The following is a 22,700-nucleotide window of genomic DNA, read 5'->3' on the forward strand; positions in this document are numbered from 1 at the left end:
TGGGTGTCAATGGGCAATTTTCACAATGGAGAGAGGTGAAAAGCAGTGTGCCCCAAGGATCTGTCCTGGGACCAGTGCTTTTCAACCTCTTCATAAATGACCTGGAGACAGGGTCGAGCAGTGAAGTGGCAAAGTTTGCAGACGACACCAAACTTTTCTGAGTGGTGAAGACCAGAAGTGATTGTGAGGAGCTCCAGAAGGATCTCTCCAGACTGGCAGAATGGGCAGCAAAATGGCAGATGCGCTTCAATGTCAGTAAGTGTAAAGTCATGCACATTGGGGCAAAAAATCAAAACTTTAGATATAGGCTGATGGGTTCTGAGCAGTCTGTGACAGATCAGGAGAGAGATCTTGGGGTGGTGGTGGACAGGTCGATGAAAGTGTCGACCCAATGTGCGGCAGCAGTGAAGAAGGCCAATTCTATGCTTGGGATCATTAGGAAGGGTATTGAGAACAAAACGGCTAATATTATAATGCCGTTGTACAAATCTATGGTAAGGCCACACCTGGAGTATTGTGTCCAGTTCTGGTCACCGCATCTCAAAAAAGACATAGTGGGAATGGAAAAGGTGCAAAAGAGAGCGACTAAGATGATTACAGGGCTGGGGCACCTTCCTTATGAGGAAAGGCTACGGCATTTGGGCCTCTTCAGCCTAGAAAAGAGACGCCTGAGGGGGGACATGATTGAGACATACAAAATTATGCAGGGGATAAACAGAGTGGATAGGGAGATGCTCTTTACACTCTCACATAATACCAGATCCAGGGGACATCCAATAAAATTGAGTGTTGGGCGGGTTAGGACAGACAAAAGAAAATATTTCTTTACTCAGCGTGTGGTCGGTCTGTGGAACACCTTGCCGCAGGATGTGGTGCTGGCGTCTAGCCTAGACGCCTTTAAAAGGGGATTGGACAAGTTTCTGGAGGAAAAATCCATTACGGGGTACAAGCCATGATGTGTATGCGCAACCTCCTGATTTTAGAAATGGGCTATGTCAGAATGCCAGATGCAAGGGAGGGCACCAGGATGAGGTCTCTTGTTATCTGGTGTGCTCCCTGGGGCATTTGGTGGGCTGCTGTGAGATACAGGAAGCTGGACTAGATGGGCCTATGGCCTGATCCAGTGGGGCTGTTCTTATGTTCTTATGTACCTGCTTGCTTGCCTGCCCCTAGCTTCCTCCTTCTCACTCCGCCCAGACCTCCTCCAGGCATTTCTGGTTGCCCAATCAGCAGGCAGGGCAGACAAGGACTTAATACCCAATCCTAGGCGTGTCTACTCAGAAGTAAGCCCCATAATAGTCAGTGGGGCTTACTTCCAGGTAAATGAGGATCAGGTTGCAGCCTTTCTCTTGCTCAGCAGCAGGAGATGCAAAGCAGCCAGGGCTGCTCCTTTTTCCGCAGCTGCTGCATGAGGGTCAAGGCAGCTGCTTCTCCCATCCTCAGCTGCTCCCTGCCTTCTCTGGCCATGCCTCATGGCACACTGCTAGTCTAGCAGTTATAGTCAAAAATAAATTCCTACACGGGTATCACTCTGGCTCTTTCCTTTGATACTCCCCCCCCCCCCCAGTTCCGGTTTAATGCTATAGTTCAAAAATAGCCAGGAAGGATGCTGTCATCTGGAGAAGTCCTTCGGCCACAGCTGACAGCTTTGCATGCCTTAGACCATAGCCATTTCATGTCATTTTTGGTCAAAAGCAGCTAGGCTCAACAGTTTTGCATCTCCCAGTTCTCATTTTAACCATGAAACTTTCCAGTGTGGCTGAATGTAGTTCTTCCTCTTCTTTCATTTGAATGAGTATATCTTTGTGAGTGGATGCGAGACACCACACAGGAACACAAATTCCTCTACAGGTCACTTATTAAGCACAACAACAAATTGTGCTGATGTTTCCAGAAGTGTAGGGTGACTTGAAAGACATACAGGAGACAACCATATGTCTTGGCCACAGCTGGCTGGGGAAAGCTTGTGCTTAAAGAGTCATGAATGTAGATTTGTTGGCAGTAGGTGCGCTGTTTTGAAGGAACTGATCTGAGCTTCACCTATAACTACACTGCACCGACATTTACCTAATTGACCTCACTCACACCAGATGAGAAACTGCTTAAGTGAAATGACTAGGATCACAATGGTAACAGATAACGTGAGTTCATATTTGAATCCAGATCTCTCAGTGCCAGAAGTTTCAAAGGCTGTCCCCACCCCTCCCTGGTGATGTGCCAGCCTCCTCCCACTCCCTAAATTGGAAGAGGAAGTGAGGGATGGGAACTTGAGTTAAGTGATTCAAGTTAAGAGTCGCGAAAACTCATACTTTTCTCTGACTTGTGTGGGCTTGAGTCACGCGATTCAAAGACTTGAGTGGGGCAAAACCTTCAGTCTGGGACTACTGACTTGGAAAGCACCATGGATTCGGACAACTCAAGTCACTAGACACGGCTTGGGAGTGCTGCTTGCATATTTTGGTGTTGCACTGCTTCCGGGTCGCCTGAAAGACCTCATGCAGTGATCCAAAAGGCTATTTCCCTGGGAACACAGTTGCTTGGCAGCAGAGTACCTGCTTTGCATGCAGAAGATGCCAGATCCAATCTCTGGCAATTAAAGGCTGGGAAAGACACCTGTCTGAAATCAGAGAATAATGAGCTACGGCAGCGGTTCTCAAACTTTTAGCACTGGGACCCACTTTTTAGAATGAGAATCTGCCAGGACCCACTGGAAGTGATGTCACGACTGGAAGTGACATCATCAAGCAGGAAAACTAGGCTGCAATCCTGCCCTACTTATTATTATTATTATTATTAACAGTATTTATATTTATACAGGAGTAAGTCCCATTTACTACCATTGTTAAAAGCATATACATAGTAGCCTGTAAAAAGTTCAGATCTGTAACATTTCCCCAAATGCAGCCACATACCATGGTAGCATCAAGTCTAATATATTAACAATAAAATATTGCAATGAATGAGAACCCACCTGAAACTGGCTTGTGACCCAGATAGTGGGTCCTGACCCACAGTTTGAGAAGCACTGAACTAGAAGGACTAAGGGTCCAACTGGCTAAAAAGCAGTACTCTGCGTTCACCAACATTGCCAGAGTTGCTAGGAATCTTGGGAAAACCTTTATCTAAGTATAAGAGGTTTTGGCCATAATTACCCTGGGAAGCCAGATATCAAATTCTGATTGGCAGACGTGGCTAATGGCTCTGGCTGATATGTACATGTAAGCTGTAGTTTGGAGAGCTAGCTCAGGCACATCTATGGATTTACAAACATCCAGGGGAAATTCTAGCATTAAGGGCAACAAACCCTGCTCACCACTCAAGGATCAAGTCCCTAGGAACAGGGTCTTTACAGCAGCGGCCCCTGGGAATATCTGCCTGAAGGAAATAGGAACATCTTCTGTTGTATTAAGTTTTCAAAAAGGTTGCAAGAGCTGTTTATTTCTTCAGGTGGTGGCTACTGATTCTTGGTGGCTTTGTTTCAAAATGTTTTAGTTGTGTTATTTACTTTATTGTAATATGATGTACATTGGGTTCCCAAGTAACGGACATCAGAGTTATGGATAGCTGCTTTAGCACAACCACAAACTGTCTGCTGTGGAGCTTAGTGCAGATGCAATAGTGTTGGGCTAGCAAGAGCCAGCTGTTTCAATATACGTATGTTTGGACTTTGGTACAAACCTACAGAACTGAACTAGTAAGTATTTTAGGAACTTGGTGTATATTGCTTTTTAATTGTTTGTTGGGCATTTTGGGCTGATAGGAAAGTGGCTTATATTATTACGATTATTAAAACAGAGCCTTTAGCGTGCAGGGCACTTTACACAGAGGGGTTTACAATCTAGCTATTGACACATAGGAAATAGGGCAAGGGGAGGCCACAGATTCAGGGGTGAACAAGGAAAACATACACAGTAGTTTCAGCTTAGTTATGATAGGAAAAGAGGACTAAGAGTGGTGACAAAGTATCTTTTCAATAAATACAGAATATAACTGCCTGATTCACATGACACAAGGCACAATATTTGTCTGTGAGAGAGACAGAGAGAGAGCCAAACTGAGTTTCCCCGTAACCTGTCCCCAGTGCCTTATCTTTTGCGCCACCCACGACAGTGAGCAAACCCATCAGCAAGAAAGAGGGATTAAAATTTATTGGTCCAAGAGGTTTTAATCCCTCTTGCTTGCTCGCTGATGTTAGTGTCCTCTGGGATACAACAACAGGTTGAGCACTTTCACTTCAGTCTGGCTGTCATCAGCTGACCCTTTCATCAGCTGAATCCTTGCTTCTTACTTACCCTGGCACCCAGAGCAACTTGGCAGAGTAGTAAAGCAGACTTCTCTTATCCTGCCTCACCCACCTCTGTTAGACTACGCCCTTGGCACTCAACCCCAGCCTGGCTTGGATGATGTTTTCTGCCTCTGGCCCTCTGCTTGACCAAAATCCAGTACCTGACCCCGGCCCATCCGGCCCATCCATAACTGCTCTTCTTCCTCTGACCCTCCATTTCACAACTCTGACCCTCCATTTTCCATCTGCTAACACCTCTCCAGCAAAGTTGCAACATGTGGTCACTGTTCTCGCTAAGGTGCCTGGCCAAGCAGCCATGGAACTTGACAATGCGTAAGTTTGGTGATGATGTGATGACATCACTGCTGAATGTCTGAAAGTGGTGTTGCAACACCACCACACTGGCGAGGATCCCTTACAGGGAACACTGCATGTGGTCAGATGTGGATCAAAGGAGCCTCAGCACGCCTGTGTGGTAAAGCAACTGCTGGAGCACTCCAATGGTTTTGTTCAGTTTTTCCTTAGTGTTAACTCATGCTAAGGTGAGCTAAGCAATGTATGAACATTATTGCATGTTAACTAGTGGATGGAAAGAGTGAAGTATCCAAGCTAATGGTGGCTTTACTGTGTACCTAGGTTGGGCAACCCTCATTTGGCATCCTCAAATCTGCCATCTACACATTTTGCCCTCTGCAAATGGGATCAGTGTGTGAAGCCAGGAGGTGAACAAAGCCTCTGTTTCTCTATCTGCCCTTTGTCTGGTAATGAACCTTGAAACAAGACAAGGAATCCATGAACATTAAAGTCGCGGTTGTTCAAGTACTGCCACCATTCTAAGGAAAAATTTATATGCTTTTAATTAAAGCCTGTGATTGTACACCGTGGCCATGAGCCAAAGGTATTGTTTATATGTATGCTCAGAAATCACACACACGGCTGTAACTTGCTTTGTAGTCTTCACTGTGGCAACTTCCCAGGCTGATGAGGCAAGCTGCTCATCAGTTTTCATTGTCAGTCCTTTCATACTGCACATTTTCAGCTGCACAAAATGCAGAAGTGAAAATGGATAAAGAATGGAAGCTCAAAATAAAGTTTAAAAATTATAATGAATAAAAACAATTTCACAAGAACAACAGAAAAAGAACGCTCTGGTGCATATGTGGTTCCTTTACGTGTGTGTAAATAGCTCCTCTGAACTCTTGGTCTCACAAAGTGACTAGTTCCAGAGCAATAGCTGTGTTACTTAATTGCAACAAAAGCAACAGAGTCCTGTGAACGCCTCAAGACAGTTCATGTCTTAACCATGTTCACTGAAAAGCAATCGGCGATAAGGCTACCGCTAAGACTACCCATCTCCACACAAATCTGCCAGAGCCCCTGTAGTGGCTTCAGAGACCATGCTCTTCACTCTGCTTTTGACAGACATCTGAAAGACTCTCCCTCATGGCCATCTCATTCTAGAGATGGTGCCACAACTTTGGAATGCCCTGTTCAAAGAGATCCCTGCTTAAAGAGAGTTCTGAGCCACCAAGTTTTCAGGGACTTACCATCTTAATGTAGCAAGATGTGGGTTGGTTTTAACTGCTCCTGCTTTTATCATTGTTATTGTTCATGGGATACTGATACTGCTTTGAAGAACTTTTTATCACTGCTGTTTTAATTGCACTTGTATTTTTTTATAGTTCCACTGAATCTGATACTGTCTATTGTCAGCTGCCTTGGACCATATCCTGGGAAAGATGAGGATAACATACTAACAGCATATTAACTTTTAAAGTGCTTCAGGCCTCATAGTTGTAGCTATTCCACTTGTGCCAGCAGAGGAAGTTCATATAAGGAATCTTCCCTGTTTGCTTGTCTCCACCATAGTGCCTCATTGGCCCCTGAAAATCTGTTTCTGAGGGTCGGGAGAGGGTGGGAAGGGAATGGGGTGGGAAGGGATGAAGTGTAGGGGAAACTGTCAAAACTTGGGCTGAGGCATCTTTTACAAGCAGAGCTCCTATGCAGAGGTGGAGCGAAAGCCCTAAAAGTGGTTTGTAAATGGTCTATGGATTCACATATATTATAGCAGTTAGTGCAAATTAGCTACCAACAATGGTTTCAGACCCAGTTTTGATGGCCCTAAACAAACTATAATGTGTTAGGCTTGGGTGCAGACATGACACAAAACTGTTTTAGCTAAACAAACCATAGTAGTTTTTTGTTTGTTTTTGTTATTTCTGAACCCAGCCACTGTGAAGTTCATGCACATGTGAACAAATAATGGTGAGCTCATACATGCTGATCAAATCATCATTAGATGCAAAAATGGGAATACAAACTTTAATGTGAGATTGTAACTGAATGCCAAAGTGTTAAGATGGACCACAGGCTCATTGATCAGTTAAAATTAACCATCATATTACTAAGACTAGTAAAAGTATATTAATATAATTTTGTTTAATATTGGAATTTTATTTAAATTACCTCATTTGCCTTTCACATTTGGAGCCAATAATTTATATTTGCTTTGGGCCTCACCAATTGAAAATATTTCCAATTAGGCTGCTATGTGGGAAAACCTTTGAACAGCAAATGTTTAATGCCAGTAGGTCAGTTTCTCATGGAATAAACTTTGCTTAACCAAACATACCCTTTACTTGTATCAGCTGAAAGCTTTTGCACACATGAATGAAAGCATGAAGGAAGTTAACTCTTACCTACTTGAAGACTTTCTAACAGCAGTTCAGAGCAAATAAAACAGAACAAAAGCAGTTTATTAGGCACCTCAAATATTAAAGGCAGCCTGCAGAGAAGCAATTAATCTCATTTTCTATTTAAGTTGCTAAAACACTGTTATTGGAAAAAAGAATTACAAATTGTCCTAAATAGTTTACAAGCAGCAAAGAACTGCACACTAGCCACACAAAACCAGGAAAAGAGGGAAGTACCTTTTGGGAGAGCTGATACTGCATGTGCAAACTGACCCAGGTTCAATCCCTGGCATTTCAAGTTAACAGATTCTCGGGGAACAGGGAAAACAATCCCTTCCTTCAACCTTGGACAGCCAGTTGAAGCAGATGGTACTAACCTAACGTGCCACCAGTGCTTTGACTCAGTATTAGGTGGCCTCATGGACTCATAAGGCAAGGCTTCAGTGCAATCCTATGCATAGCTATTCAGAAGCAAGGCCCATCAAATTTAATGGGGCTTATTCGCAGGTAAGCTTATTCAGAATTGCAGTCTTTTTATTTATTTATTTATTTATTTATTTATTTATTTATTTCTACATACTCCACCTTACAATGATATCTGCAAGAGGGATCTGAATGACTTAAGACTGGACCTCAACAGATGGGAAACCTTGACCTTTGAGCGTCCCGTTTGGAGGCAGGCTGTGCAGCATAGCCTCTCCCAGTTTGAAGAGACACTTGGCCAACAGACGGAGGCAAGGAGGCAAAGAAGGAAGGTCCATAGCCAGGGAGACAGACCAGGGACACACTACATTTGCTCCCAGTGTGGAAGGGATTGTCACTCCTGAATCAGCCTTTTCAGCCACACTAGACACTGTTCCAGAACCACCATTCAGAGCGCGATACCATAGTCTTCCGAGACTGAAGGTTGCCAACTACTCCACCTTTCTCCCCAAAGGGACCCAAAGCGGCCTTATTTTTACTCAACATTTGCAAGAGGAAAAGTGTAAAACAAACAAAAACAGTGAAAGTGAAGGCAAGACAGGCATCCATTGCTATCCATGGCCTCTTTAAGGAATCACATAAAGGGCACAATCCTAACCCATTTTCCAGCACCAACATAAGGGTAATGCAGCTCTGAGGCAAGGGAACAAATATTCCCTTACACTGAGGAGGCCTCCAAGAGTGCCATGCAACTGCAGGATGCAGCACATGTCCCTTGGCACTGCTATGCCAGTGTTGGAAAGTTGGTTAGGATTTGGACCAAAGTTGATTAAAGCAGTGGTTCTCAAGTGTTTAGTGTCGGGACCCACTTTTTAGAATGAGAATCTGTCAGGACCCAGCAGAAGTGATGTCATGAGCACAAATGAAATCATCAAGCAGGAAAATTTTTAACAGTCATAGGCTGGAATCCTACCCACACGTACCCAGGAGTGACTATCATTGTTAAAAGTATATACACAGTAACCTGTTAAAAGTACAGATCTGTAACATTTCGCTAAATGCAGTCACTTAGCAGTCTAATATACTAAAAATAAAATATTGAAATGAGTGGGGACTCACCTGAAATGGGCTTGCAACCCACCTAGTGGGTCCCCACCCACAGTTTGAGAAACACTAGATTAAAGTGCTGAGGCCATAGCAGGCGGTACAGCCCATTGGTGGTTCCCTGCCTTCCTTTTTCACCACCACCTCAACAAAGCAACTACAGGTTCAGTATCCCTCATCTGAAATGATTGGGACCAGGAGTGTTTTGGATTTTGTAATATTTGCATAAACATAATGAGATATCTTGGGAACCGGACCGAAGTCTAAATATGAAATTCATTTGTTTCATATACACCTTATACAGTACACATAGTCTGAAAGTAATTTGCAGTATTTTTACGAAAGTTTTGTGCATGAAACCAAGTTCGTGCACATTGAATCACCAGAAAGTAAAAGAGTCACTACTATCTCAGCTACCCATGTCGGATTTTGGAGCATTCTGGATTTTCAGATTGGAGATGCTGAACCTATATGCATTTTGCAACAAGAGCAAACCAAGGCAACCTAATCCAAATGCTGAATTCATTTGCACAAGAGCTCAAATAATTCACCTCAATTTGCAAATATGCAAATGATTTGCCTAACAGTGTGGTGCTAAATCTGGTTTTCCACTAAGGTGAATTATATCTAGCTGAGTTGTTGATCCAGGTGTAGCTGGAACTACCTTTGTGGCTCAGAGCAGGTGATGACTAATGGCACACACTGCACTTATAGCTAAACCAGATACAGCTAAAGCATCAGATTGTTTGTAATGGAACACTGATGATTAGCAAAGTGCTTCAGAAGGAGGCTGGACTTTCAAAACAATAAAAGCATCGGAAACCGTTACGGCACTAAAGATCAAGTTATTATGCAGGCAGAGGTGAAATTTCAACTTTTACACCAGCTGTCTACGTCTGAGCATAAAGGACATGAAAGCAAGAGAGGATAAAACATATATAATTTAGAGCAGCTGTCTTGGCTTATTGATAATTAATAAACACATGTAGAAAAAACTGAGAACATTAGCGTCAGAGAGTCTTTGTGATTACAACAGCAGAGACAACCAATCTATTTCCCCCCTGAATCCTTGTTAAAATATATATATCATTGTGATTTTGCTGTAAACAATAACGTATATAACATTTAGATGGAACATCTACTCAGATGCACTAATGTTTCTCAAACCATCTAAGTGGATTGCAAATCAATTTCAGGTGGGTCCCCATTCATTTCAATATTTTCTTTTTATTAGACTAGATGCTACTACAGTATGTGACTGCACTTGGGGAAAATACAAATTTCTAAAAAGTGGGTCCCGGTGCTAAAAGTTTGAGAACCACTGCTACTAAACTATACGAAACTGGAAACTCTAATGAAGTTGATTTGTTTAACAAGTTACATCAAATCTGCCTTCAATTTAAAATTATGAAGTGCTTTAAAGTTGTCCTATATTTACTTTTAGAGTGAAACTTTTTTTTTGTATTAAGCCACCTTACAGGTATCAGCCAACATGCAGAAATCATTTCCTTTGAAATAAAAAGGAAAAACACTTGGGTATTTATATATTCCTGATTTATAAAATGTACATTTTTACACACATTTTATAAATCAGAAATTTCCTATCTAAGGCCAAAATAGGAGCAGCATTGTTTCTTGAATCTCTTCTAATATTTAACATTTGTATAGCACTTTCTGAGTGAGAAAAGTGTTCTGATTCACAGCTCAATTGATTAGCTACTACACTATAACAAACTGAACTTAATAAGATGAACAAAGGTTAGGCGCCATATCCTACATTCTTCTATGGAATGGCATCCTTGAAAGTTGCTAGGTGATGCAGAATGCCTAGTAGGAAGACTCTGCAGAATGCAGAATTGGAGAGATGGGGCACGACTATCAGTGGTCCCTTGCTTCGCACATCCTTAGTGTTCCTAGAGTTGTCCTATATTTTAAACAGTAGTGCCCCTGTATACTGTTCAGGTGCTACATATGGCCAGGAATGGAAACTTGAGTCAGGTGACTCGAGCTCAAGTTGCAAAAACACGTGTTTTTGCTGACTCATGTACACTGGAGTCACTTGTGTGGATGACTCAGGCACTGACTTGAGTCTGAGGCATGCAGACTCGAATCTGCCTGTGTCTGGGTGTGTTTGCTCACTTTTTTCGCAGCATGAAAGACCTCGTGCAAATGGGACTACTTCTGAGTAGAGCTGCAAAGGATTGGGTGATACCGGTAAGCCTTGCAGCTGCTGCACGAGACCCTCTTCCCGCTTCTGTCCCCACCCTCACGCAGTCCATTCCACCCTCTCCCACCTTGTTTACAGATGGGATGGGAACATCAGGGAATTGTTTAAAGAGAATTCCAACACACACACACAGGCAGCAGCTCTGTCCCCCCCCCCCCCCAGTGGCTGACTTTTAAATGGAAAAGACTCATGTCTTTTTGAGTTGCCAAAATGCTCTGGATGACTTGGAAAGTCTGCCCATTAGGACTCATCTTCGCATTGAGTCACGGGGTGGGGGGCAGAGACTCATGACTTGACTCAAGTCATGCTGAACTTGCCCATTCCTGCATATAGCAGCAAGTGAGACTAAGCTTTGAGTTCTGCTGTGGAAGCTTTGCACAGGAAACCACTTGTAGTTCAAGCCTCCATAACAGACCAGCCCAAGCCCAGCACAAACCTGCAAGAGTGACTTGTTCTGGGCTGCCTACCTATCCATCAGCTGCACACTCAGCATGTTGCAAGCAGAACAGAGAAAAGCACTTGTTTTCATGATTTTGTTTCATTCTTCCATTCCCTTCTCAATGTGCCTTTAATCTTTAATTAGGTTTTAAAACCAAGATGTTTCAACTTCTTTGGGTTTGTATAAACTCTTCTATCAGCATTAACTAGCATGCAGGGCTGTACACCATTTTAGGCATTATAAAAATAATAAAATGGTGATGATCAAAGACAGTTTTATTACAGATATGCGCAGAAGGATAATAATAGCTCTAACTGGACATTAACATACATTCTGACCTGGTCATGATGACCAGCTTGTATTTGGTGGAGAACTTTTTCAAGACAGTATCAGTAACAATGCTACTAACAACTACAGCGATCCCCAATCATCATGGAACATACACACCTCAAGCACTCTGCAGTTCAAGAACTGCATTCCACAGTTTCAACTTTGCCTTTTTCCCTGGGCTCTGTTACTCTTGGAATGTTGTGGCTTACCCCCTAAATTCCACAGAAGAGTCCATAATATCACTAATCAACAAGACATAAAATGATTTCCCTCCAGTTCTTCCTGAAAACTTTTGGATAGTAGTGGAGCTTTTAGAATTAGCTTATATATCAAATAAGCTGCAGAATGCTCATGGACCGTAAAAATAATTTCCCCCCCAAATGTCTAAACAGCATCAAATGCCACATGCTCTCTCTCATCCCCTTTGAACAAATCTGGCTCAGGATTCTATTTGCTTTGTACCAGACAGCAAAACACGGAGTTGTGTTATGTTTTTGCCTCCACTACCCTTAGATGCTGTCAATGTCCTGCTGTCTCATGCTCTCACTTATTGGCTGATTTTCCACATCCCTGGGTGCATATCAATGTGATGCTTTAAGATTAAGAAACAAACAAACAACTTGGAGCTTTGAAGAGTACATAAGGAGCTGGCAAAAAAGGAAACAAAGTGGATATTTACTCTGTACATTCTGCAATATGGCATAACTTCCTTTGAAATGAACATGAAAGGCATTATAAAATATCTGCAGATTGAATTAGAAAACTTTCAGTCCCAAAGCAGGACAAATATTCTGTAGTCTTGCATGGAACTGGAAACTATTTTGTTGGCAGCTTCTTGCAAAGCAGAGAACAGCATTAAGCACACATTCCTCGTAATTGTACCATGCAAAATAGAGCTTTTCTTAATTAAATCAGACTGCTATATATAAAAATATCATGAACAGCAAATATATTTCACCAAGAAGTATCAGACATCAGCATGTTTAAAAAAATGCAAAAATATATAATAATTTATCTTTGGAAGAGAGACAGACTTTTCATCCCAAGCCCATTTACAAAAAAGTCCTGCGGATTTCAGCAGAGCTTATTCTAGTTAATGTTATTCAGATTGCAGACTCTTATTTTCCATGTAATTTTTGCACAAAATAATTGCTTGTCGCGTATCTCTCTTTGGCTGAGCTTCTAGCTGAGCCTAATGTTATTGAAAGCTTTTCAAAAAATCTCCATAGAATCCAAAGCTGAAAGGAAACCAACAGCCGAACAAAACTCTCCCGCACTGATGCAGTGGCACCAACGTGGCTTGCACCGCAACCAGTGTGGGAATTTTGCAGGCTGGGGGTCTCCTCGAAGTAAACGAATATTTGCCCCTTGCCTTGGGAAAAGCCCCAGCTATGGCAATGAGTTTACTTGGAACTGAGCCTGCTAAATCGCTGGTGCAAGTCCAAGTGAATTCGTGTCAGTGGATCGTGTCCGGGAAAGGGGATAGGATACAACACGCAACAGTGCTGCTGATTCCGATCCCTCCTGGGTCCACCCTGCCCTCTCCCCATCATTCAGCTGCCTGGTGATGAGCTTACCTGCTCCATTGTGCATCGAGGCCTGCACTGGCACCAACAGGACCTTCTTGCCAGAGCTACTATCTTCTGCACTATCACAATGTGCTTTATAGTACATTTGCCACAGCAAGTGTTGGCAGAGCAGCTACTACAATCTGCTGCATCAATGCAGGATTCTGCATACACTAATCCACCTGGCACACTATACCTTGCTTCACAACCAAAACTACAGACAATCCACAAGTTTTCTCCATGCAAGCCCCATTGAAATAAATGGACAGTCCAATCCTAACCAACTTTCCACCACAGACGCACCCACAATGCAGCCTTGAGGTAAGGGAGCAAATGTTCCCTTGCCTTGAGGAGGCCTCTGTGACTGATTCCCCCCCCCCCCCCAATGACGAGCATGCCCCCTTGGAACAGCTGCATCAGCACTAGAAAGTTAGTTAGGATTGGGCTGGGAACAGATGAAATTCCTGTGAATTAAATGTAATTCACACAAGCCCCAGTGGAAACTGTGTGAGCTGCACAGAATGATCATTCATTCTATGAAGCTCACGCTCTTTCCACTGTGGCTTGTGTAGGATTGCTTCCTGGTGGAATATGCCTTAAATTCATGTTCAATGTACAACAAAGAGCCCAATCCTATGCCTGTCTACTCAGATGCAAGTCCCACTATAGTCAGTGCAGCTTACTCGCAGGAAAGTGTGAACAGGATTGCAACCAAAGTCAAGCTTTGAACATTAAATATTTATCAGTAGTGTGAAGTTACTAGCTGAGCACTGTGTTATTTTCATTTCTCACCTTGCCTCTTCACTACCAAAATGCTGGATTCATTCTTAACAACAAAATTAAACTCTGTGACGGATATAGTTTTTTTCTTTGTAATGTTTCCCTATCCACCAAGCTGGTGTTTCCCCCCCTCCCCCTTAACTTTTGTTAGGGTAAGTAACAGTTTTTGGTTTCTATGGTTTATCAACGGTTTCCTTTGCCCATTGTATCTACTACTGTGACAAAGTCTGGCATGATTGGAAGCTTGAAGAAAAACCACAACTGAATGGCTTGGCATTCACTTCAACACTCCTTTCCAACCACAGACAGATACAGTTACTGGATTTGACTAACGGTTATCAATCAGCTCAACTGTAGGCCCTTGGGAAGATAACCAGCCAGAAAAAGAGAAGGAAGAAAGAAGCTAATATGAAACATTTTTTTTTTATAGTTTACATAATGAAATGTGATTATTAGCTCCTGGAACTCCTTAACTGTTTTTCTATGTTGTGCTTTGCAGAATTAATTTGATCACTCAAGGAGCTTCTTACACATTATGATTACTGTGAGAAACATTGATTGACTGCAAACCAATGATTGAATGTGGAAATCACATGCATCATACATGTATCCTTAAACAGCTGTGTACATGCTTGTGGAAAACCTGATAGGCCTACAGTGTTTAAAAACGTGTGTACGTTCATATATGATGTCCACATGTAATGTAATTGCCAAGGGAAACACCCGTTTTAAACACCAGTATTTTTGGCAGTGATCACAAGTTTGCAAATGTTGCACCTACAACTGACACTAACATACACAGCTGACATTAACACTCTTGTCAGACTTTCCATTCGATTAATCTTATTCAGTTAGATGTTTAGGAAGCCGGCTGCAAAACTTCTCACAAAACTCTGCCTTTAAAACTTAAAAGAGGAAAAGACCAAACAAATGAGATATGAAAAAACAAATGAAATAAAGCAAAAGGAACAAGAGAAACATAAAATCAAACTGCAAGATCACATCTTGATTCTAAGCATATTTATGTAGAAATGAGGGTGGATTCAAGGAGATGATGTCCCTGGAGGACAATTTATTTCGGGGCAATGAGCATTCACTGGACACGTCACAGCCATGTGACAAGATCATAATTCACCATCTGTTGGCTCATCCCACTTTTCAAGACGAGGTGAACTGCAATTCTGCAATATAATGTGTCAGAGCCTTCATGTAAAGTCAATATGACCAAACAACAGCAATAAACCCCCTTCACCATCTCTGTCATCACCAGACTTTTCAGCTAAAGACAACTGCTCCCCCACATAACACTGATTTCACTGCAACTTATTCCCAAGTTAAACCTACATGTGGTCGGGGTTCTCTGTTAGGTAGGAAAACATAACATGAAACAATTTCTGAAGATTAGTACTGTATACGAATATACTGTACAAATCTAACGGGTTGTTCTTATGTATTTATGGCAGGAAAATCTAAATGCAAGGGAATCCATGCTTTTGCTATTAATTTACAACCAAAAAGGGGACATTTTGGTACTCCAAGCACATTTACCCATAATAGCAGCAAAGGTCATTTTGTGATCACTGAACCAAATCCCTCTATAACCAGACTGGAGATGGGTCTACAATTTTTAGAACAACTGGTAGCATTCCTTGAAAGACTAATTCATCTGTGGGCTTTCTAAAAGTTCACTACAGTCTGTATGACGAAGACCACCCTCTCCCTCCCCCGCAACTGGGAAACATCTAGATTCAACATTCTTCTGCATGTAAACCCTGTTTTTCTTTTGTTCTTCTGCCTTTCTGGACATACAGATGTGATGGAGGACAGCACTACTTTCAAGCTAGCTCTAATGAAACTGGATTTTAATTCATTTCTGGACATGTGGCAAGCCTATTAGATTAGGTTTTTTTTTCAGCTTTTCTTCTGGAGTCCTGGACTTATATCATCAAGGCTGAATGAACGCAGGCCCCTAATTTAACCCAATGACCTCTCAATGTAACAGAATAACAATGACAGCTTGAATCATGCTTCACTACCAGACAAAGAAGGGCAACAAGGCATACTGGTCTGCTGAAAAGTAAAATATTTTTAGCAGAGTCCTTTGCCCTAGTGTACAAAAAAGGAAAAAAAAGTAGCTTATGCTCAGAAATATAATCTGAATGCAGCATAATATCTTGTCAGAGAAACACTTAAATATCAGCATATCAAGATTATCTGGGGTGGGCATAAAATCTAATTTGTGGTTGTAGAACGTCACGATAACACTTAATATCCTCAAACAGCCACCAAGCTCCTATGCTTCTTGCAACTTCAGATTGTGGTAGATGATTTACCCCTGCTAATTGGGTCAGAGGCACTTTTTCAAGTGGGTGCTCCTTTTTTTTAGCAGGGGGAGAGTAACTGGCCCACCTCACCCCAGCACTGTCTGTTCTAGTGGCTGTCTGCTGGTATTCATTTGCATCTTTTTAGATTGTGAGCCCTTTTGGGACAGGGAGCCATTTAGTTATTTGATTTTTCTCTGTAAAACGCTTTGTGAACTTTAGTTGAAAAGCGGTATATAAATACTGTTAATAATAATAATGATGATGATGATTGGCTTTAACAGAAGTTCCCCTGGAGAACTAGACATTTAAACATGATTCTCAATGGTAGTAGAAACTCCAGCTAGTTTGGAGTGTTTATGTGTTGACGAATATCTGTGTCAGGTAGCCCAATCCTAACTAAATCCCCATGCAGCAATGCTGGCGCAACTTCCACTGTATTCCACCGGGGGGGGGGGGTTAGATCAGCCACTAGGGGCCTCCTTGGGGTAAGGGACTGTTAGTTCCTTTGCCTTGTGGTAACCCCTAGCAGCTACCATGGAACAACTCAGACCTGTGCCAACTCAATCGCTGGTGCCAGGCTGTTGATGCGGGAAGGCAGATCAGGCCCAGGAAGCAGATGTACTACCATCGCTGAACCTGCCCCCCTTCTCCCATTCTTTCCTCCCTCACGCTATACCACCCCCTGCATGGATTTATCTGCTCCAGCAACTCTTCAGTCATCCGCCAACATGTTGTAAGCCAATCTCACCTCCTTGTCAGTGGCCCAGCAGCATGTGACAGTAGAAGCTGCTTTGTGACCACCATAAAGTAACCTCTGCTGGCACATCACGCTGTCAGCCAGCATAGGATTAGGCCATAAGTAAAGTTCTAGGAATCAAATCCCATGAACTGACTGTTAGTAGCAGCTGTACAGGTAATTTTTAATCCAAGTTCATACTCAAATGAAATCCATATAAAGTTATAACAGCATAAATGAATGACTCTTTATGTGATTTTTCTCACAGTGCAGTGATTTTCTCTCCAACTCAATGCACAATGGTATCTAGTTATTGTGAAGAAGTCAAACACATGATGGGCTTTTCATTCTCCCCTGTCACTAAGCAGTGCAGGTCCAGAACTGAGAAGCTCAGAGGCTGAAGCAAGAACCCAGCTTGGTGAATTATTACATCATTATGTGTGCTTAGACCCAGTAGTATTCCAAGCATCAGCCCTTTGGAAAGGCATACAGCCCTCTGGAAAGACATACAACAAGAGTCTTCCAGGTTGGCTCCGCTAGACGTAACTACAAGAAGCCTGATCTGATCACAGAGCAATTCTTTCCAATGCTGCTCTCTAGTTTTGTGACTCTCCTTAGAACGCTCCTTAGAATTCTGCCTCCCCCACTTCATGTGTCCTTTCATAATAAGGTTTTCTTTATCTTATTCTTATTCCTTCCTTTGGATTGGGTCTTCTTGACAACAACCTGTATTCAGCTCTGCCTAAGCTCTCTCTTAGCACTACATTGTCTTGATTATTTTCCTTGAAGTGACCCACACTTCATCCCTGAGTTCACCTGCACATGGCCATGAGTTAGAATGCAGTTTTAGATACAGTTCTGGATAAGGTCTCCTATGGTTTTGACATGACAACTTAGCTTTAAGGAATCCTGAGAAATATAGCAAGCAAAAAGTGGAATGGCAGCAGAGTTCATCATGGTTTAGACCTCTTCAGACAATGCAAGTCTACATAATTGCTTATTCTACCAGGACGATGTTGGAAAAAAGATAACTAAATGGTGATAAAAATCAATAAGAATGAAGATGAGGAAAAAATATAAGTCAACTTCAAACCTTGTTATTAACATTGCAGCAATCCAGGTTTATGTATACTGGGAGCACAGCAATATTTAGACAAAAAACTGTTTGAATGGAGTGACAACTTAAAAGAAGATATCCATTAAGGGGGAGGAATGACAACCGGGGAGAAACCCAATTGTAGATGAATTCCTCAAAATCTGCTGCCAACATTTTTGTTGAGTAAAAAATTAGTGTACATCTAGCAGGGACTCTCCCAGACCCATTTGCACTCCAGTTGCAATGTCTGAACTTACCACCATCAGACCCAGGCCCACAAGCTGCCTGGCCAACAAAACAGTGTGCTTTTCTGAAATAATATGGAGGACTTAAATAATTCCTTACTTTCGACGGAACATCTCTGCAAATATGCAACCAACGCTCCAAAGATCAACCGGCGTTGCGTAACTGGACTGAAGCAAAACTTCAGGGGCTCTGTACCATAAAGTGACAACCTGCAATACAAAGAGAAAAATTCTTAGCCAAAAAATTGATCTATACAAATCCCTGAGGTCAAGGAAGAAACTAAGAAGGAAGAGCTCTTTTCCTCACATTTGCATTTTTCTGACTTACAGTTTTTCCTCTAATTTTTGCCTACACCAAATCATGGGAACTATATAAACCAATCAATAATATAAGCAGCAGTTATAATTACATTGAACAGCTGTACGATTTCTGGATTTTCTTTTTACATTGAAAGCACTGAAGGAAACGTCTAAGGGCTAAAATTAAAAATAATAACACTATAAATCGGGGTGCACAAACCCCAGCCTGGGAGTCACTTGTGGCCCTCAGGGACTCTCAATCTGGCTCGCAGGGAGCCCCCAGTCTCCAATGAGCCTCTGTCCCGCTGGAGACTTGCTGGAGCCCGACACAACTGCTCTCAGCGTGCGACCTCTTGTGCGAGCTGTGGGACAAGGGCTCCCTCCACCGCTTGCTGTTTCACGTTTGTGATGCAGCAGCGGCAGCTAAGGAAAGGCTGGCCTTGCTTTGTGCAAGGCCTTTTATAGGCCTTGTGCTAATGCAAGACCTTCTTTCATTCATATAAGTTCCATCTCTAATATATTCATATATGTAAATTTATTCAAATTTTAGATATAAATTAGTTCTTTTTTTCCCCGGCCCCTGACACAGAGTCAGAGAAATGATGTGACCCTCCTGCCAAAAAGTTTGGACACCCCAGCTATAAATCTATAGAAGGGAAAGAATTGGGAATATAATTTGTGATCATTGCTGTGAGATACATGCACACTTAAAGATTCAAAGATGAAAAGAAAAATATTATTGGAGCTTTTGAGAAGTATATATTAAAATGCACTTGAAACGTGGTTTAATAAGTATAAAAACAACATGAATTTCTTAGAAAGAAACACCGGTGTGCATGAAGCCTTCAGCTTAATTTGCTGGTCAGAACTACCTGAAATGAGAGCAAGCACACAAAACATTTATCAAATGGACATGCTGAAGGGATAAAGGAGGGAAGTTCGAGGATATTTGTACAACTGGTCAGGTTGGTTGAAAATTCTTTCAGCACTTTGATCTCGATTCATAACATCTGTTTTAGAAACAGCTCAATAATCTCAGGGCAAAAGAAAGCTGAGACAGCTGAACTTTTGACGTAAATGACCATGTTAACTGGTCCTGCCACACAAGAACAATGTAAATGCAATCCATTCACTTTTTCTGGTTGTAGATATGAACTCAGTTATTCCTTAGGTTCATTCAAATGACTACTGGATATGTGTGACTTGAAATACATGTGTGTGTTGATGGACTGCCACCATGCACATAATTCAGCTTTCGTCATGCGCTGGCAACGACCTGAAACATGTCTGAGACAGCATGCCAAAAAGTGAACACTGCACATTTCCCTGGTGCTCATGCTTACAATTAGATCACACAGACAAGGAACAATCACACACAATATTTCAAGTAAGTCGGGTTGCAAACCTGTCCACACTTTCCTGGGAGTACGCTCCATTGACTATAATGGGACTAACTCCTGAGTAGTCAGGCATAGGATTGGGCTCTCAGTGTGCCCCAGTCAAGGCCCCAATCAATCCAAATGTTCTTATTTCTACCTCCCCTAAATCCATCCCTGATGGTTTCCAGGGAAGAGACAAAGGTTCAGTCTTTGCTATTACCAATGCAATTTGTTCAGAGAGGAACATGAATGAATTTTATGTTAGTCGAAATATCTGTAACAATCAAACTTCCCAGGACTGTAGTTCTCGGAAGAAGGTGACAATAAGTATAACAGCTGCTCTCTTCTGCTATTCACATAGCTAAGTTTGTGGCAAGTAATAAAAGTATTCTTACCATTTTTCTTTGTTCTTTGTTTTTCTTTGAAAAATGCAGTAGAGGTACCTCCTATTAAGGTTGTGGTAGATTTTTTAAACATGATTGTTCCCTTGTCACAAAACTAATCCTAACAAGCTGCATAATATCCCATCCACGTGTATGAATGATGGTGATCTTGATTCAGGAGAGGGGCAATTTGTTGCAGGACCTAGCCAAACATGTTCACTGTTTATTTTTTAAATGAGATAGGAAATGTGCTTAAGTGCTGGATAAAGGGAGTCCTCATCTTTTAAAGAATAGAGCATAGACTTCTCAACAACTCATAAAACAATGTGGTAATGGGAGAAGTGGTGGGGTTTGTACAGGCAATAGCCAATACATCCTTATGCAATTTGCTCAAACACACCCCACACAGCAATCACAGTTGCAAGTAATATGCTAGCTGGAAGGGGGGAAACTTTTGCATTTTCCAAGCAACAAAACGTCATTTGAATGCTCAGAAAATGTAATTTGCCTGCAACAGGAATGTTTCCAGAAGAAAACAATTCTGATTCCCCTATGCCAACTGAGTAAAAGCTGCCCACAAAGTTGCTACACAAAGTAAGAAGCATGGCCTGGAGCGGCTTTTCACCGCAACATTGCTTTTTCATTGAATGCTTACACTTATGCATCACCTATGTAATGGAAGGCCACAGGTGAGTGACGAGATAGTCAAATTGGGAGTTAATTTCAAATAGGATTTTTTTTTTTTGGTGCTATGCCTTTCTGAAAAGGCAAAGTCTTTCACAGGAACAGATCAGAAATTGTTTAAAGCTTCATTCTGCAAACAAACCAGCAGTGTTTTGATGCAAAAAACATGAAGGATACTATGCACTTATGGTTCATAATCTTGATATTAGAGGCTTAAATTAAGAATGGCAAAATGTGTCCACTTGCATTCTGGAAACTCACCCACAAGCAATAACCACAGGTAACTTTTCTCACTCTTAAGAATTTTCTCTGAAAAAACGCAGCATGATTCATGCATTTCCCTCCATCTCCTCCCTCTCTCACCCAGAGAAACCAACAAATATTTGTGGATCTTCCATTCACAGTTCTAGATAAGCAGAAATGACAATTATTCTGAACACAGGATATGGTGAGCTCAACAGCTACCTTATAACTTCCTCTTCTGCATTTTATTTTAAAATATATTCAAAGGTTTGCTGAGGTAAGCTAAATAATGGAGAAGACATTTTCTCTTTCCTTTCACTCTAAAGCAGGGGTGTTCAAACTTTTTGGCAGGAGGGCCACATCATCTCTCTGACACTGTGTCGGGGGCCGGGGGGGGAAGAATTAATTTACATTTCAAATTTGAATAAATTTACATGAATGAATATATTAAAAATGAATGAATATGAATGAATGAAGATCTTGCAATAGCTCAAGGCCTATTAAAGGCCTTGCACAAAGCAAGGCCAGCCTTTCCTTCACTGCTGCTGGTGCATCACAGATGCGAAACAGCAAGCAATGGAGGGATCCCTCATCCCACAGCTCGCGCGAGATGTCAAACATTCACCCTCATGCTGAGAGCAGTTGCGTCGGGCCAGTGTGGGCTCTAGCAAGTCTTCAGAGGGCCAGAGGCTCATTGGAATCTGGGGGCTTCCCACGGGCTGGATTAGGAGTCCCTGAGGGCTGCAGGTGTCCCCCAGGCTGGAGTTTGGGCACCCCTGCTCATCAGCATTGCATCATGATAAGACTAATACTAAATGGACCTGTGAAATGTCCCTGAGCACTGTTATGCTGGAAAAAGAACCAGATGCCATCTTAAAGAAATCTTTGGTTTTCAGTTACAATACAAATCTTCACTACATAAACGAGGCAGAGCCTAGAGCAGGGGTGTCAAACTCATTTCATACAGTGGACCAAACAACACTTATAATTTCAAGATATGAGAGAGCCCAATTATCACACTTGGAGAGCCCAATTATAACGGGGGGCTGGATAAATTGCTTCTGAGGGCCACATTCAGCCCACAGGCCTTATATTTGACACTCTGGGCCTAGAGTGATCAGAGATCAAACTGACAACTCGGCTAATCTCCCATTACATTGTATTTCTACTTAAGAAAAGAAGATCTGGAAGAGTTTTTAAGACCTTCTTCTAAGACCTAGACTTTCCCATTTATTTCATTACTGGGGACCACTCCATTATCATAAACACCACCTTGCCAAATGTAAGATATTCTATTCTGCAGTGTACACATGAAATTGCCTTACATCAGGTCATAGAATCATGGAAGGGACTTAATAGGTCATCTAGTCCAACCCTCTGCCTATAGCAGGAAATTTGCCTACATTATCTCCAAAAGGTGCTTGTCAAGTCTCTGCTTGTCCAGTGAGGGAGAGTGCATCA

General features: G+C 42.0%; 1 protein-coding gene across 1 annotated transcript in view; it reads right to left on the reverse strand.

Annotated features, from left to right (window-relative positions):
* CDK6 (cyclin dependent kinase 6) overlaps nucleotides 1-22,700 on the reverse strand; it is a 93,080-nt gene that overhangs the window by 9,244 nt on the left and 61,136 nt on the right. The window contains exon 4 of the mRNA XM_066627579.1: nucleotides 18,351-18,460. Within this exon, the coding sequence (XP_066483676.1) occupies nucleotides 18,351-18,460 (110 nt within the window). The remainder of the gene's footprint in view (nucleotides 1-18,350; nucleotides 18,461-22,700) is intronic.

This window comes from Tiliqua scincoides, chromosome 5 (genome assembly GCF_035046505.1).
Source record: "Tiliqua scincoides isolate rTilSci1 chromosome 5, rTilSci1.hap2, whole genome shotgun sequence".
In the NCBI taxonomy this organism is placed as follows: Eukaryota; Metazoa; Chordata; class Lepidosauria; order Squamata; family Scincidae; genus Tiliqua; species Tiliqua scincoides.